At 42.8% G+C, this 16,473-nt stretch overlaps 1 protein-coding gene across 4 annotated transcripts in view; it reads left to right on the forward strand.

Annotated features, from left to right (window-relative positions):
- Nucleotides 1-10,723: 10,723 nt before the first annotated feature.
- Nucleotides 10,724-16,473, forward strand: part of ITPK1 (inositol-tetrakisphosphate 1-kinase) — a 138,523-nt gene continuing 132,773 nt past the window's right edge. The window contains exons 1-2 of one of the 4 annotated variants that reach the window (XM_074542449.1): nucleotides 10,724-10,747; nucleotides 11,202-11,380. In XM_074542449.1, the coding sequence (XP_074398550.1) occupies nucleotides 11,286-11,380 (95 nt within the window). In that variant the 5' untranslated portion in view covers nucleotides 10,724-10,747; nucleotides 11,202-11,285. The other 3 variants (XM_074542445.1, XM_074542446.1, XM_074542447.1) reach the window with 3 other exon arrangements.

The raw sequence follows: 16,473 nt of genomic DNA on the forward strand, positions 1-16,473 counted from the left end.
ATGGAATAGCGATCTCACTCTCTCAAACATCCACAGTAAACATCTGCCAAAGGAGGAATTACACACTACCCTTTGTCAATGTGCCTATAAAGAACTGAGTCTTTTATGAACAAGGGCCTTGGTATTTTAGACAGAACTCTTCACTGCAATGGTGCTCCTGTTCATTACTTACCTCTGAATGTACCTCATGGCTGCATTGTTCATTATTTACCTGTGAATGCACACCTCATGGCTGCATTGTTCATTATTTACCTCTGAATGTACCTCATGGCTACACTGTTCATTATTTACCTATGAATGTACCTCATGGCTACACTGTTCATTATTTACCTGTGAATGCACACCTCATGGCTGCATTGTTCATTATTTACCTCTGAATTACACCTTGTTCATTGTTTACCCTCATGGCTGTGTTGTCTGCAGTAAAACAATTCTGGCCGGAAAGAGATAAAATCTTTGCTTTTACCTTCTCCTCTGCAGCCAGTTACAAAATGGCATCAAAGTTGAGCAAGAACTGACAAAACATACTGAAAGGATATGGGTAGAGGTGTTTGGTAACTGACTATTCCTCTCTGTGGCATTTATTTAAATAGAGGACAAACACAATTTATGCAGAAGCAATGCAAATATTGATCTCACAGCTCCAGTGATATGACCCAGCATTGTACTGGCCCAGGAGGAAAGAGAGCTTGCAGAATTTTTGTCAAACCAGTTTACAGTTATAAATTGCATTTTAAAAAAATTATTAATTACAATTTATTGTTTTTGATGAAATCCCCACAAATAATATAAAACCACCCAAGTCCACTTCCAAAGCCACCATTAAACTCCTGAGAATTCTGCTTTTCCATGTTTTCAACTAAAGTCATCTCATACTACCAGAAAGGAACAGTTATTAAATTTCCATGCTGAGTTTGCTGCTGTCAATATATTCGGTCATATAAACAAGTTAAATGAAAAATGACCCATGTTAAGAAGAAAAACAGAATCCTTCTGTCCATATAGATAGTCCAAGAAAAACATCTGACCATCTCAGAGAATGACTGCTGCATCCTCACAAGAGGAGTGACCTTTTTTAAAATTTCCACTAATTATCTCTCCTTCAGTGGTGCTTATGTGCAGCAAGTCGGTCATACCATAGAATTATTGTAGAGATTTAGTTATTGTCTCTTCTGAGATTCCCAGTTTCCAGAGTGTACCTATCTTGCTCTAGACTGTAAACTGTATGCAGCAGGGAGTATCTATATTTAGATTTTCCAGAAACATAACTTTCTTTCACTGAACAAATAGTGGAAGAACTCAGTTCAGATCAGGCCTTTTCCCAAGTTCAAAGGATCCCAACTTTTTTGCATTGACCAGGATGGAGGTTTGGAGGAGGTAGACAGCACAGTGTTTAAGATTTGCAGAATCCAACCTTTCAAAAACAAGAACAAAGACCAAAACAACGACAAACCAAAACCAAACAAACAAAAAACCAAAGAAGCTTCAAAACCCCAACAAAACCAAACCAAACAAACAAAAAAGAACTTTATGTGTGTGTCTTTTAGGAACCTCTTCCCTCTGTCCTGTTAGAGCTTAGGAATTATCCATAGTTACTAACATTAAAATGTACTGCAAGAGGCATATGTGTAAGATATCCACCCATATAATGTGAGGCTTGAGAGGTTCTTAGTGTCAGAAATGTCTGCATAGATTATAAAAAATACAACTTGTCTGAGGCAATGGGAAATCACTGTCAGAGGCAGGCTGGATGCCAGAAATACCTGATGGTTTATCCAAGCTCCAGACCTGCAGAGCACCTCGTTTCTCATGGAAGTGCTCGATATCAGCTCAGCTGAGAGGGCCAGCACCAGAGGGGAGGCTTTCATAAAATCAACTGGAAGGAAATCTTCATCCTCATCTGCATGGAGGGCTCCTGTTGTTGTCCTGTTGTTTATCTTTAATGAAAGATAAAAGTCTGTTCACTGTAGCTGTGAAGCTTTTAAGTACTCACTTACCCTTTTGCCTGAATTTGCCTTTTTCTGAAGGCCATGCTAGAGGTCTGTACCAGAAATCCACACAGAGATCCAGAATTACTTGAACATTCATACACAGATATTAACAGCAGTTGATGGTTACTCTCAAAGGGAAAAATTCAATAATTTATCAGTAAGTAAGTATTTGCATTTCATTTAACAAAAGCACATTAAGCAGTATGTGCAAATCTTTAAAGCAAAAGTCATTATCTTTTTTCCTTACTTTGCAGAATTTTTAAGCTGCTGCTCTGTGCTATATAAAATGAAATTTCAGCAATGCCTACTGTCATATACTCTGTCACATAATTCAAAGTGAATATTTAAATATCTCCAGCTTAGCACATTTATTATTGCATTTGTTGGCGTCCTTAAAGAGGGAAATGTCCACTTCACACAAATATATGCTTGATTTGCCTTTCACCAACACAATGTAAACATAATCATCATAAAAACATGAAGGTACTGGGAGAGTAAAGAAATACACTGCTATGAGACTGTAACAAGTGTAAGTGCATCCAAATCAACCCCTTCTCCACACAAAAAAGTATCTGGCTTAAATTAGTGTGTCACTGTAGGTGCATTTCTGCACTGCTTTGTTTAATAGGAGTTAGAGCACCTCCATTCTAAAATGATGCCTCTACACAGTGCAGGACTTGTTTGCCAGGAGTTTGTAGTGTTCTGGGTAACTGTTACCAGCTGAAGTGCTTCACCAGTGAATCCAGTGCATAAATGATGATGTTGCAATGGTCTGTGATGGAAACTTAAACCTATCCTGATCTGGGTGTTGAAGCAGAGATTACCATTTCAAGGTTCTTTCATCTTCTATTCTGTCACTCCTTTTTCACCAGCTACAAATTATAATTCTCAGGTTGTTGGCAAGTTTTTGAAGTGCTAGTTCTAAGTGCTCTGGCAAAACAGCCTCTGAAGCAGTAGAAAATCTTTAGATTGGTAAAATTTTTACTTTCTGGAGTAGCTTCACACAGTAAAAATGCTTAGAGACTTGGTTAGCCAGCACAGCACTGGTGGGTGAAAACAGCCACCCTAACCTGAGGACCAGTGGAACAGAAGGTGTAGATGCCCCTTCTCTGGAAATTTGCACAAATAAGGCCCCCAAAACCCCACCAATGTTAGCCAGCAACACAAGAGTTTTGGAACTGTAGAAGAGTCTCTGACAGCTGCAAGTTCTCCTTTCCCCAGCTGTGTGGAGAGATAGAAAACCAGTCTTTTGGGGCTATTGTCATTGATAGCAAGTGGAGATGATTAGCAAAGAGGAGTTCAGGTTTGAATTCTCGCAAGACTGAGTAGGTGAGATCCTTTGACAAGACCCACATGCCTATTATTCTCCCCCACCCCAATCCAGGCTTCATCATCTTCAGATGTCCTACAAATTGTGGTCAATCCTTCTGGCAGGCTCTTTTGGTTTGCAGAGTAGCCAAAATCTAACCTGAAACCACTATCAGCTTTACCCTCGAGACATCTGAGCTGACTTCTAGTTCTCTGGCTTATAAAACCATTTTCTTGAGAGAACTCTATAGTCCAAGTAGCTGAAAAATTACTTAAGTGCTTGAAACACTTTTGTGACAGCTCCTTGTCACATCCTGAGGCCCCTGCTATCTAAATGGTGGCATGAGGGCTTTCCTCTGGTGTAGGGTGTTCCTCAACCTGTCTGACTTCTCCTAGCAGGCGTCCATGTAAAAAAGAAACCCACTTCATAGGCTTGGTGCAAATGGAGCAGAAATAACCACTACACAAAGTTCTGAGAGTTCAAGAAGAACATTCCTCTAACTTTTCCTCCATTTGATTTGTTTAGCTTCTTTTCCAAGTAAATAAAAGAGAGAGTGTGTATGTATCTGCATTTATTGCACAGTTTCAAAAACAAGTACATAGACCTCTTTTGGGCATTGAGCTTCTGTATGTATTGGGACAGTTGGCACTTGGATAGTGATGAGGGGAATAGGTACAATGTTACTCATTGTACTCATGTAGTCATTGCTCATCCCTTATCAAACAATGGGAATCTTCATAGGCACAGGTTAGGACAAACTTTTCATCCATGTGGAAAGCTTTCTTCAGAGGTCACACCAGAAAACTGAGGCTCAAGGCAAGCAGTCTTCATCCATTCAGTCACTAACATTCCTTCCCCTCTCCAGAAGCTCTGAGAGAAGGGAATATCCCAAAGGGCAGCATTGGCATTGTATGTTCAACTCTAAAGGCTGCTCTTGTACATGTGGTCCATTAGTAGGAAGCACAGAATTGGCCTGTTCAGAACCACTAGGAATATTTGCTGTGATCCTGCCAATGGAAGTGTCCCTTTTAGCTGTCAGAAAAGTGACTGGGAAGCAATACCTGTGCAGGCAGCTCCAAAATGATTGTAACAAGTCCTGCATTCAGATGTGTTCATTGCCTAAGCTTTATTTACAGACTGTCAGGCACTGAGTATGTGAGATAATAAATTTAATAGCACAGTGATACAACAAGTATTAATGGAATTTATCATCTGTGCAACTACAAGTGTCTTACAGTGTCTAGGCAATCTAAAATGTCTGAAAGTTCGTGATTCTAAATGAGCTATCTATTTCACTTTACAAGCCTAAGCATCTAGTAAATGCTCAGAGCTATAAGCAAATTGTGGTCTCAGTTGATTAATTCCAGCTTTTTTTGTTGATGGTGGTTTGGCTTGGCTTTTTTTTTCCTTTTTTCTTTTACATTACAGCTGATTAGCTCCTGTTTTCTAAGACTAGTCTCCTGAACTTCCATTTCTTTTCTACATGACCTTCTTCTTTCAGAAGGGCATGTAGTAGGAGACAGAAATGGGATGTTACAGGACAGAGTGTTGGTAATGTGGAGGAGATGTACATGTATAGTTTAATCTTTGTATATGAGACTGAGCAAAAGGATAAAAAAAGCCTCTTTTGGTTATTGAGTGTGGGGATTAGATGATGTTTCAGAATGCACTCTGAGTGGGAAAAAGCCAAGGATGGGGGATGTCCGGTGGAGGAGGACAGGTTGTGTTCCTGCCTCTAGGAGAGTAGTAAGTAGGAGTCAAGTCGGTGCACCATTGGTGTGTAAGTATGAAAGGTTTGGGAGCACAAGAGGAACAGCACCTGACTCAAAGCAGGCTGTGCTTCTAGATTATCACCCAGAAGCATCTTTAGTTAACTTCAGGACAGTTGTGGCATGTCCAAAAGAACTCTTGTCTGTCCAAGGGAAGCTCATTTTGGTTAGGACTGGGGTTGTTTCCAAAAGCTTTTCTACAACTTGTTGATGAAGCTTGAGTTTCTTCTGTGTGTCACTGGCAAAAATGAGGGGTTTCCTTCTGCAACATCCTCATATACTGGGGACACTATCAGATGGATTTGGTTTCTTTATTTTTTTTTTCTTTAATACACTGTAGTCAGTTGGTTGTGGAATACTGCTGGCATGGGCTTTGGAAATGCTTTTCTCCATCTATTCTTTTTGCACTTGTAAGACTGTACATTGTGGTAGCTTTTGAAAAAGATGGAAATTGCTGCCCTTCCCAGAGAGGAAAGCCAGTATCTTCTGATGGGGCTGTACAAAATCAGCAAGCACAATGGCCTGTGAACTGCTGGTGAACTCTAAGCATTTAAACAAAACAGGAAAAGGGTCCTCAATCACTGGAGCCATGAGAAGAAAGTGCAAGTGATGGTGTAGCCCACACCGGACTTGTATCTTTCCTGTTTTGTCAGTTTTAGCAGTTTAAAAGGTTCAACTGTAGCCCCAAACAACTCATGGAAATGGAGAACCACTGGAGTGAGGACATGTTCTTTAGGTCACCTTGAACATGTCCTCACCAGGAGAAGCAAAGACATATGTAAACCACCAAAATATGGGACAATAATGGTAGGATTCATATATGTCCAGGTCACTTTATATGAATTTATGTACATGAGTTATGTGTCCATGTCAGTCTGATTTACATTCATTATATTAAAATAGCTACTTTTTTTTTTAATAATAAATTACAGCAATGCAAAATATGTGGTAAGATGACTCATTTTGCTGTAAGCCTGCTCCCAGAGTTGTTATAGGTACTTAAAACCACCTGATTAAAAATCACAGCTATAAGCAGAATAACTCTCGTAGCATGAAACTGTAGGTGGAAAACATCACTGCAGCCTAGTCCTTATCCAAGTCTCAATCCAAACCTTGATAAACTGTGAGGTCACCCAAATCCTTCAGAGAACAATCTTTCAGGATTTCCTTGCACATAAAGTTTGAATCATTTTAACTACACTGAAGCAACCACCAAAATATATCTCTCCATATGTCTGCATTGACAAAGTTTGCATGAGCATTATTTCCACAGAGCTGCTTGCCATAGTAAAAGGCAAGACAGCAACAGTAATGTAGCTGTGTGTCTGTGTCCACAGTTGGGTTTTGACTAGCAGAAGTTATTCAGTTTAAAAAATCTGCTCCAACTGACATAATTATACCGGCACAGGACTTTGTCATCTTTTCTCTCTGTCACATAGATTTTTTTTGGTGGCTTTAAATTCTTTATTCACTGGTGAAATGCTTTCCTGGGCTTATACAGAGTCTGTCCCCAGCATGTTACATGACAAGCAAGCAAACTTGGCAGCCAGGCCTTTTCTTACTTTCCTGCAGCATACACATTCATCAGAGCTCAGGATAGAAAACTTTTTGAGCTTTAAAGTAAGCTTACTTTTTTACATAAAGTAAGATGTACCTTCTCATAAAGGTGATTTCCTTGCACTTTCAAAAAAAGCCTTAGTTATCCTATTTTCATGGTTGGAACAGAAGAGCTTGCTGTGCTCTCAGTGTGACAGGTGGCCATCTAAGCAGCACTCCATTGAGGCTGATGCTAGCTCACGAATCCTTGAATGGCCCTGCATGGGCTGCTCATCTGCCAGGCATTGTTATTCTCTTTTGTCAGGTTTTTAAGCTTTTCTAGCTGAATTTCTTCTTCTGATCTCTAAAAGAACAGAAATACCAAAGAGCCACAGGCAGTACTCAATAATCCTTCTTTTCTTTATAAAATCAGAATACTGAAGCATAAACTGCATAGGTTGTCAGGTGAGTGGGGGAGTAGAGGTGAACCACTCCTTCCCCATCCCTGCTGCTGCTGTGAAGTAGGATTGCCACCAAAAGAGGCAGTTTGATGCCTTCTCTTCCTGGCTTCTTTTTTCCAACCCATTCACTGCCTTGTGCCACTATAACCAGGTAGGAAAAAGAATGGTGATACAGACTAAGGAATTGGTTTAGGCTAAGGCTTAAATACTGTTGGCAACTTCTGGGTTTGTTTAAGTCCATCTAAGTTCCTGCCTCCCTTATTCCGTTCTTGCACAGCCACATAAGCACATGGACTGTCGTGAAGGAGGGTGTGGCAGAAAGTGAGAATAAATGTCAGCTTCTGGAGGGGCTGTGGCTCTGAATAGCAACACCTGATTTAGCTGTCTGTACAACAACTGTCTGATTTCCAGCTGGCAAGGCCTGATTTCCAGCTCTGCTGGCTCCATAGGCACCAAGTCCCTCAGAGCAGAGCAGCTGGGCAGCATCAGGTGCTAAAGGGGTCCCTCCTGGGAGCCATGACCAGAGCCCCACAATGGGCAGATGTTGTGTGGCCCTTGGCAAGGGATAGCCGTGCTATGTTTGAATTCAGACATCAGAAATGAGCTTTCACCCCCAGGACTAACCTTCACTGATTTGTCATTTAAAAGCTGCTGGCCAAGAGCACAGTCAGAAAAGTTTCCAGGCAATAGCTGCAGGTATGTGTTCTGCCAGAAATTAGGCAAAAAGCAAACATAAATTGTAGAAACTCAGCTTCTGTCACACACATCCTCTAGTGAACCACTGTGAAAGAAGTCTTATGTGTCCTTTTGATTAATCTTGCAATGATTAAGCAGTTGTAGAGGTAGCAGAGAGCTGAGGAAATGGCAGCCCACCATGCTTCTCATACATTTGTCTCTGGCTGCCTCACTGGTGATGACAAGTTCCACATGCTGTGTGGCACCTGGACTACTCTTTGAGTCTCTCTCAGGGCCCAGAAGCTGCAGTGCAGCACATGCAGAGTGTTCCTTGTGTTCCCTCCTACCTACAACCTCACTGCAGCAGTGCTGTGTTAGCACAGGGTCTGACTTGGTGGTTTGGCTGAATGGAGAAAGGGGAGACCTGTTCTGATACAGAAGGCTCAGCCCACCCTCCTGTCCATCCACAGCAGAGTAACAACTGTCTTGTAATAATTAAAAATGCAAATGAAAGTAAAAACCCTAAACTGCAGGCAATGTAAATCACTTCACCACCTTCTTTCTGCTCATTGCAAAAGATCCTATTGTGACTTCTGCCAGGTGCTGAGAAATAATTAAAAAAATACTGCAAAAATATACTTTGATAACTAATTAAGTGGGGATATCTCATATTATCCTAAATTGAATTTCCATGGAATTTCCCTAACTTGTGCCACATTGCAAGTATCCAGCTTTGTCAGAGCTCCTGTATTTGTTGAAAGGGTTAGAAGACAAGGTGTGAGAGGTTCCAGCTAAACAAGGGAAACCTGCTTTGGCCTGTAGCTGAAGCTAAGATGAAGAGGAAGATAGTTCTGATTGCTGGAGGGCTCAAGATTCTAATCAACCTCTTTAATTAGGATGAAGCAGCTCATGAGCTGCAGCTTACAGAGTTGGGCCACAGAAAGTCACAGGAATAGTCAGCTTGCTCCTGATCAGGAATTGCATAAATATTACCCTGGGGCTTCCTGTGGTCACAGGTTTGGCATTGCCTGAACAAGCTCTGCAATGTAAACACAGGATTATAATTTATTTAGCAAAATTGTACAGCAAGATGCAGAGGCACATCAGGTAAAATACTTCCCACATCTGCAGTTGTTCAAGGGTTAAGATTCAAAAAGTATAGCTTAAAATGAAGGCATTTCCCAGCTTTCTCCTTCCTAAGATTGAACCTGGTCTTTGATATATGTCATACAAGTTTGTCTGTATTGGAACAAAGCAAATTCCTCCTTTTTAGTGCATGTGCTTCATTTCCACAGGAGTTAGGAATGCACAACACCTCTAAAAACCTGCTCTCCTGCATCTGGAAAAAAGTACATAAATATTTCTGTCTCTGCAGACTGTGTTTTAGATTGGTCTGAAGCCATGATATTTCTTAAAGAAAAAAACATTCAGAAATAAATAATTTTGGAAGTTGACTGAAATATTTCAATATATTCATATTCCATTCTGATACAAATATAAATTTTGAGCTTAATATACTGATGCAAATTTTTATAAAGTCTAAAATAAGCCCAGTGAAATGATAGCTGAAATAAAGCACTGATATTGGCAAGGCAAAACACTTCATAACAAGAAACCCAAGTCAATTTGTTTCAGGATTCTTATATTAATATGATAATGTTTGATAAAGTCTTGTATTTTTGAGTTACAATTTTTTTCCAAAATTATCATACTCCCATAAAATGTTTAAATACCAGTGAAACATTCTGCAACAGGAATCATGCTATCAAAACACATTTACTAATTCTAATTTCATTAATTAATAAACTGAAAAAATGTGTGAATATGATTAAGATAAAAAGTGTTCGGTAAAATAAAGATTAGAATAAAGCAGTGGCAAATAAGATGAAGGAGAAAAAGAAAGCTATTTATTCCTCAAAGCAACCACAAATGGAGAAAAAATATGATACAAATTTTAAAAAACCATTGGTATGAGGTCTTTGCAGGTGGTTCCATTCCTTGCCTATTTTCCAATATACCCTTGGGTCAAGATCACTGCACTGTTCATGTGAGTAATGACAGGAATGTAAAATGCTTTCTACCAACTCCCTAAATCAATTATCCCTTTCATATTTCTTAGGGCTTTCACCCTTTCCTTTGCATGGATACTTCCACCAGTACTTTTTTTATTTTCCAGTACTCTGCTGGAGTTATAAAACCGCATTTGTTGTGGCACTGTGAGTCAGCAGAACTCGCTGAGCAGTTCCCACTGCACAGGGCTCCAGGGCTGGTTTCACAGAAAGCGTCATCACAGAAGCATCATCTGCACCTCAGCTCAGGATTGCAGGTACTGCAATCCAACCCCTCTCTGAAGGACATCGTTATTGTAAAGGCCGTGCTTTCCATTCCTGGAGAGACAGAGAAAAATGTTCAGACTGAAATTGTGATCGTTTCAGATGAAGGGGAAAAACAAAAAGGGGGAAATGATACTTTGCTATGAGACAGCATAGTAATTCAGACTGAAAGATTCTTCCTCTAAAATGAAGCACAGAACAGCTGCCTCATATGAGTATTTAAGGATCCGTAACCCAAAAATTAGAATGCCAGTCCATGCTTGCATTGCCTGCCTTCTGCCTCTTGCAAAAGAAAGTTAAATATCAGATAGCCATTATTGCAAACTCTGTTTAATCCCTGCAGATACTTGCAAATTCTGGAAGAAGGCTCTGCACTGAAGACTCACGTTTACTTGGAACATTTTTTCTGTGAAAGATGTAGTGACCAAGTACTTTCAGGAGCACCCATAGGAAGTGCAAGTACTGTGTACAATGTTCCTCCCTAGGAAACCAAAATCCCTGGGGCATCCGCGGCCACGCCCCCGGGCCCCGGCCGGCCAGGCCCAGAAAGGGGCGCTGTCTCTTTAAGGCGGCGGCGCGCGCGCCCCCTGGCGGCGGCGGAGCGGAGTCCGGGGGGCGGGCGCGGCCCGCGGTGCTGCGGCGGGGCGGGAGCGTCCCGGTGCCGCCCCGCGAGGTGGGTGGGAGCGGAGCGGAGGGGACGGCCCGGAGGAGGAGGAAGTGGAGGCGGCTGTGAATAGCGGGCAAATGGGGAGCTGAGCGGCTGCAGCAGCACCGCGGCCGCGCAGCAGCAGCGGCAGCAGCAGCAGCAGCAGCAGCAGCAGCGGCGGCGGCGGGCACGGAGGCGAACTCGGCGGCGGGGTCCGTGCGGGCGGGCGCTGCGGGCGTGCCGCGGGGCGGGCGGCAGCGGCGGCGTGCCTGCTCGGCTGGGCGCTCCGGAGCTGGTGCGGGGAGCGGCTTCTCTGTGCCTCGGCGAGCTGCCCGCCGGTGCGGGGAAGGGCCTGTCGGGGCTGCCCGCCTGCCGGGGGCTGCCCCTGGCGCGGCGCGGCTCGGCGGTTCAGCGGGGCGGGCGGGGAGCAGCGGCCGCCGCGGGGAACCGGCTGATCCTCCTTTCTCCGCTTCTCTTCCAGCCGTCGTTTGGCAGGCGCCGAGTGCGAGCGGCAGCCGCGCTGCCCCGCCGCCCCGGACTGGTCGCCTGCTCGCGGGGCGGCACCATGCAGACCTTCCTGAAGGGGAAGCGGGTGGGATACTGGCTGAGCGAGAAGAAGATCAGGAAACTGAATTTCCAGGCCTTCGCCGAGCTGTGCCGGTAAGGAGGCGGCCCTCGCCGCGGGGAGCGCCGGGGCGGCCCCGGGATGGGGCTGGGGACGCTCCGTGCTCGGCCGTGGTCCGCGCCGCCCTCGGGCGTACCGCACTCGCTGCGCGGCTCCGCGGAGCCGCCTCTGCCCGCCGGGAGCGGGGCCGGGGCCGCAGCGCTCGCAGTGCCCCGGGCACCCCGCCCCGCTGCCGCCGGGCCGGGCTGAGCGCTCCGGCTTCCCGCTCACCTGGGCGCTGCCGGCCGCTCCAGGGAAACACTATCCGGCATGGTGCGGCGTCCCCGTGGGTGTGCCAGGGCCCGGCACAGCACCGCCTTACTGCCCGTCTGGGTGCGTTCCTGCCCTCTGCTTCCACAGAGCTCTCTGGCATTCCCGTTGAAATAGGGTAATTTGGGATCTTTGCGGACCCTCTTCCAAAGACGAGTTATTATTAGAAAGAGTCAAACCTTTGGGAAGAACTTCCCTTCAAGTTATGTGAAAGCACGTAAAATTAGGGTCTGCAAAGCCATGAGTAAGCTTGTATTCATTTGGGATGTGAATGAGACATCTGAAGATGGTATAACTGTCTGAGTTACACATCTGTTTCATGCTGTCCCAGAGGTAAAGGTTAGTTTGATAATCTGTAATTAGACTTTATCTGAATAGCTTAGAGGATAATTTTTGCAGCATATTACACAATTTTATTATTTAATTGTGAGTTTAAATTCCATGTGTGGGTCCAAGGTCTTATGACACATGCATTATAGCTATGGGTACTGAATACTAGCTTTTTATTACATCATTCTAACACTACGTTTATAACAAGGAGACTAAATCAGTTTTGATAGTTGAAAAATATGCTGCTAACTTTACAGAATATGTTGTATCAGACTTCAAATACACTTTATTTAAACCATGTCATGCTAAAAACACCAGGTCCTGTGAAATTTTGGTTGATTGCACTTGCTTCTGTCTGTAAAGATGAAGGAGGCAGAACAGAAAACTGTTTCAAGAAAGTGACAAACTTTTACATCAGTTTTTGTACTTGGCATTCTGTATTCTCTCTCTCAAACTTCAGCAAAATGTACTAGACTTTTTTAAAGTATAGAAAGGGCCACAAGTTCTGGTTTAATGTCTAATTTTATGTGGTTCTCCAGGCAAAATTCTTGTCTATGAATAATGCTAAATTTTGCCCTTGTATGAGATTTTAGGTTAGTTTTGTGGTGCTCAAAAATACACTTTTACCTCTGTTAGGCATACAAAAAGTTTTTTAGGGCCTTGAGGTATGATATAGGCTGTTTTTCATGCCTGGGAACTGTAGTGAATCTCAGAAAATCCATTAAAAACTTCTTGATGTTATTGTCTGTATATTGTTATATTTAGCAGTCTCCACAAGAGACTTTTTCTCCTCTGTTGTCCTTGTTTCTCTTTTTGACTAAGTGCTTTGCTTCCTTTCTCTCTACCTTAGAAGTTCCTTACACTTGTGTTACGTAACATGGATCTACAATTTCTTTGTGTACTGTACAAACTTATTAATAGTTTTGGGTCATCATGCTGCTGTGAAAATTGACCCCAAAGTGTCTCTCTTGCTACACTTTAGTAATTTTTTGGTGCAAATTAGGCTACCTCATCCTGTACAGGCTAAGCTCAATTTGAATAGCATTTACAGGCACTGGATAGAGATGGCTGTTCATACATGCTTTGATACTTTTAAAAGCATTGTTAGCATTTCTGTGCAAGCAGAGATAAATGTTTGGTTTAAGTATCAGTACATTCATTGGAGCACATTCTGCTGATATCTTGGATGCTCTGTTTTCATTCCTAGCAACTTCTATTGACACCAAAGGGAAGTTGCATTCATTTAGGCAAAGATTTCAAGTATTTTATGGATAATATCTACTTGATAACTTGTGTGCTTGTAAGCTTTTTTTGCTGTAGAAGAAGTCATACAAAGCTTAACATATATCTTACTAGAAATCTTGTGGATGGTAAAAAACGACAAGCATTCTCATTCCTGTACAGTGATTCATGTATTAGAGTGGACTATGTATCTGTCTGTCTACTCTATGTGCTTTATGGTGACTGCTACTTGGAATTTATTTGCCTGTTGCCTAGGGATATACTGTCTGGATGACTACAAAGTTCAGATTTGTTTGTACGAGTTTGTAATGAAGCAGTTATATAGTCCAGGAGAGTAAGAGGAGCCTCCTAATGAACTCATGAAGCATGCTGGGTTTAATCAGGGGAATTATTAGGATAAGGAGGAGACTCTTTATTTCTTTAGAGTTAGCCACTTCTTGTGCAAAGCACTGACATCCTAAAGATTCATGGACAGACACTTTAAAATCTGTTCAAAGCATTGTGTGAGAGACAGGCTCTAAGTGCTAGTCTGCTTTCTTGAGCATGGCTCGAGGTTTTAGGTTAGATTGCCTGAGCTGAAATGAGACTCTAGCCAGTGTGAATGGACCAGAAGCGAAGGTGTAGCTTTGGGGTGGAGGCAGTCATGGCTTCAGCTTTCTGCTCCACAAATACTGGGCAGGAACCTTAAATACTTTCCTCGTGTTTGTATCCATCTTGAAACTTTCTGTATAACTGACAGGAGAGCTGTTCTGCATGAACACAGTGTCTTGGGACTTTTGCATAATCTTTTTATCCACAAGGGAATCTTCCTCTTACCAAAGGCCTTTGAGTTCACCTGCATGTTTGGTCCTCACTGTGACAGACTAGGTGTGTCCTACTTGAGCTGTGTTCTTTGTAGAGATAAAGGTAGTGCCTGTGGTTGTATCTACCTTCACATTTGTGGCCCAGACCAGTGATCCCAAATTGTTGAGTTGCACCCCAGTGCAGACCTTAATGCTTCTACATCTCCTTGGGGGTTTTGAGCAGAGTGATGACCAAAAAGGCAGTGTGTTTTCACAGGCCTGTTGCAGAGAATGAGTGATTTCTGAATAGTGCCTTAAGAGCTGTTGACCTGGAGAATAGAATACTTGGCCTGTCACCTGGGAAGCCTGGTTTCAAGCCTGTAGCGGATGTCTCTCAAAGGATACCAAACCTGAAGATGTGCTAAGCTCACTCTGATCCTCTGGCTGAACCTGACACTGTGTATAGAAAAGGATGTGACTTTGCTCCCCAGTGCCAGGTTAGTCATTCTCCCTGCTATGTCTGAAGCACTACGGCAAAGGCATTCCTTTGGGATGAGGTGTGTCCTCAGTTCTGGTGTGTTTCCTGGGGTGGTTTTTGGTTTTTCCCAGCAGCTCTTTTCTATATAAGCTGCTTTGTAAACTGACATTGGAGCAAGACTTTTATGTTCCATTCCATGCATCAGTACAGTTTCAGTGGTGAGAAGAGAGTTTCTGTCTCAGTTTTTCTGATCTGAAGGCATTCCTGTTTGAGTTGTGATACAGGGTTGAGCTCTTTTGTGTGGAACAGGGCACTTGGTACATGTTTCATATTCTGTCAGGCAATTTATTGCTGTTGTCAAGTTGTCCTGTGCTTTTAGTAAAGCTGCTAGAACATCATGCTTTGTGTTGCACTTGGAATTGTGTGCATTCCAGCATACGTGCTGCTGTTCCCTGAGTGTAGGGGCCTTGTGGGACTGCAGCATTCATATGTCTGGTTGGTGCATCTCAAATGGACTTTCTCGTGAACCTTTATGTTCTGCTCCTCTAAGATGGCACAGTCTGAGACTTTAGGTTGCTGTCTGTTGTCAAAATATGGAGTATCTATGCCCTGATGAAAAGTAAAGCAAGGTTTCTAGGCATTCCTAACAGAGAATTTAAGAGCCTGTAATATAAGTGTGTAGTTGTGATGTTGTCATGTTACTCTGCTGCTGCTGAAAGGAACAGTTCCTCCTTTCTCTAGCTGCTTAGTCTCATCTTCTGTTTCAAGCTGGGTTTAATGGTTATGCAGTTGGCAAAGGCTCTCAATCCAATCAGTTCCATGCTCATCACATTGACCTTGGAATGGCTGTCACCGTGCAGGTGCATGAACACTAATATGAGGTTAGGGAAATGGAGATGCCACATTCCATTATAGAGATGGGAGAGCTGCTGTGTGAGTGTCAGATGGTGATGAGGACTCTTGGATGCCCATGTCATCAATTTGTAAAATATGCCTGCTGCTGGGTCTCTGTGGACATTGTGAATGGAAAGACTCCTGTTTGTGCCATATGAGAAGTGGCATATATGTGTGTAAAAATGCATATATCTACTCAGAAAATGAGTTGTGTGTGTTTGGCACCAGTTAAGATTAGTGAGGTGCAGCCATTTACAAATGTTTCTTTGCTCTGTAAAAGCCTCCATTTCCTTGGTAGTTGTTCTGCTTGTCAGCTGTTACTATGGGCTCTTCTGGGAGCTCTGGAGATATGAGGCAGTAAGGTCATGGCAATATGAATAAGTTATAGTGATGTGAAGTGAAATACACTTCATCCAAGAGGAGACAATTTAAAGTCACCCAATTCTAAATTATAAGCTACTTCTCAGTTACTTTGGACAAAAGCATTCATCAGTGCAGCTTGTAAGTTTGCATGGTAATGTGGTAGCTTTTTTATGTATCTATATACATAAAAAGTCAGAATTTTCTTTTAATGGCATGTAGAAAACAAATAGAAAAGGAGTTGAAGAGTTGCCTGAAGATGTAATTCGTGTCATAATAAATCCCACAATTTGACTGACAGAAGAACTGTGCTTGTACACTCTAATGACCAGGTTATTTATGGTAGGATTTTACTCTGCTGTGGATTTTGTTGCTGTTGTTGATTTTTTCATAAAACAGGGTAAGCATCTGGAAGGGAGAAGTTCCTCAGGAAGTGATAGACATGCTGCGAAACTCAAATTCTGCCCACAGAAGGCAGTGGAAGCAGGCTGATTGAGTTATGCCTTCTAGTTAAGGCCAGTTGTCTTGGTTTTTAGTGAGCAAGCCAAATTGTCATCTTCCCTCCTTGTGAGATCATCCATGGCAAACTGATCATCCCCTGACACAGGAAACTGAGTTGTTTGGGTCCAGTTTGGATTTCCAGGTGCTGTGCACTGGTGAAGACTCTTGAAACTTGAGGCCGTGTTCTTGAATTGTGGCCTGCATCAGTTCAGCAGGCCTGGGATTTTGCACA

The sequence above is a fragment of the Zonotrichia albicollis genome, chromosome 6, assembly GCF_047830755.1.
Source record: "Zonotrichia albicollis isolate bZonAlb1 chromosome 6, bZonAlb1.hap1, whole genome shotgun sequence".
In the NCBI taxonomy this organism is placed as follows: Eukaryota; Metazoa; Chordata; class Aves; order Passeriformes; family Passerellidae; genus Zonotrichia; species Zonotrichia albicollis.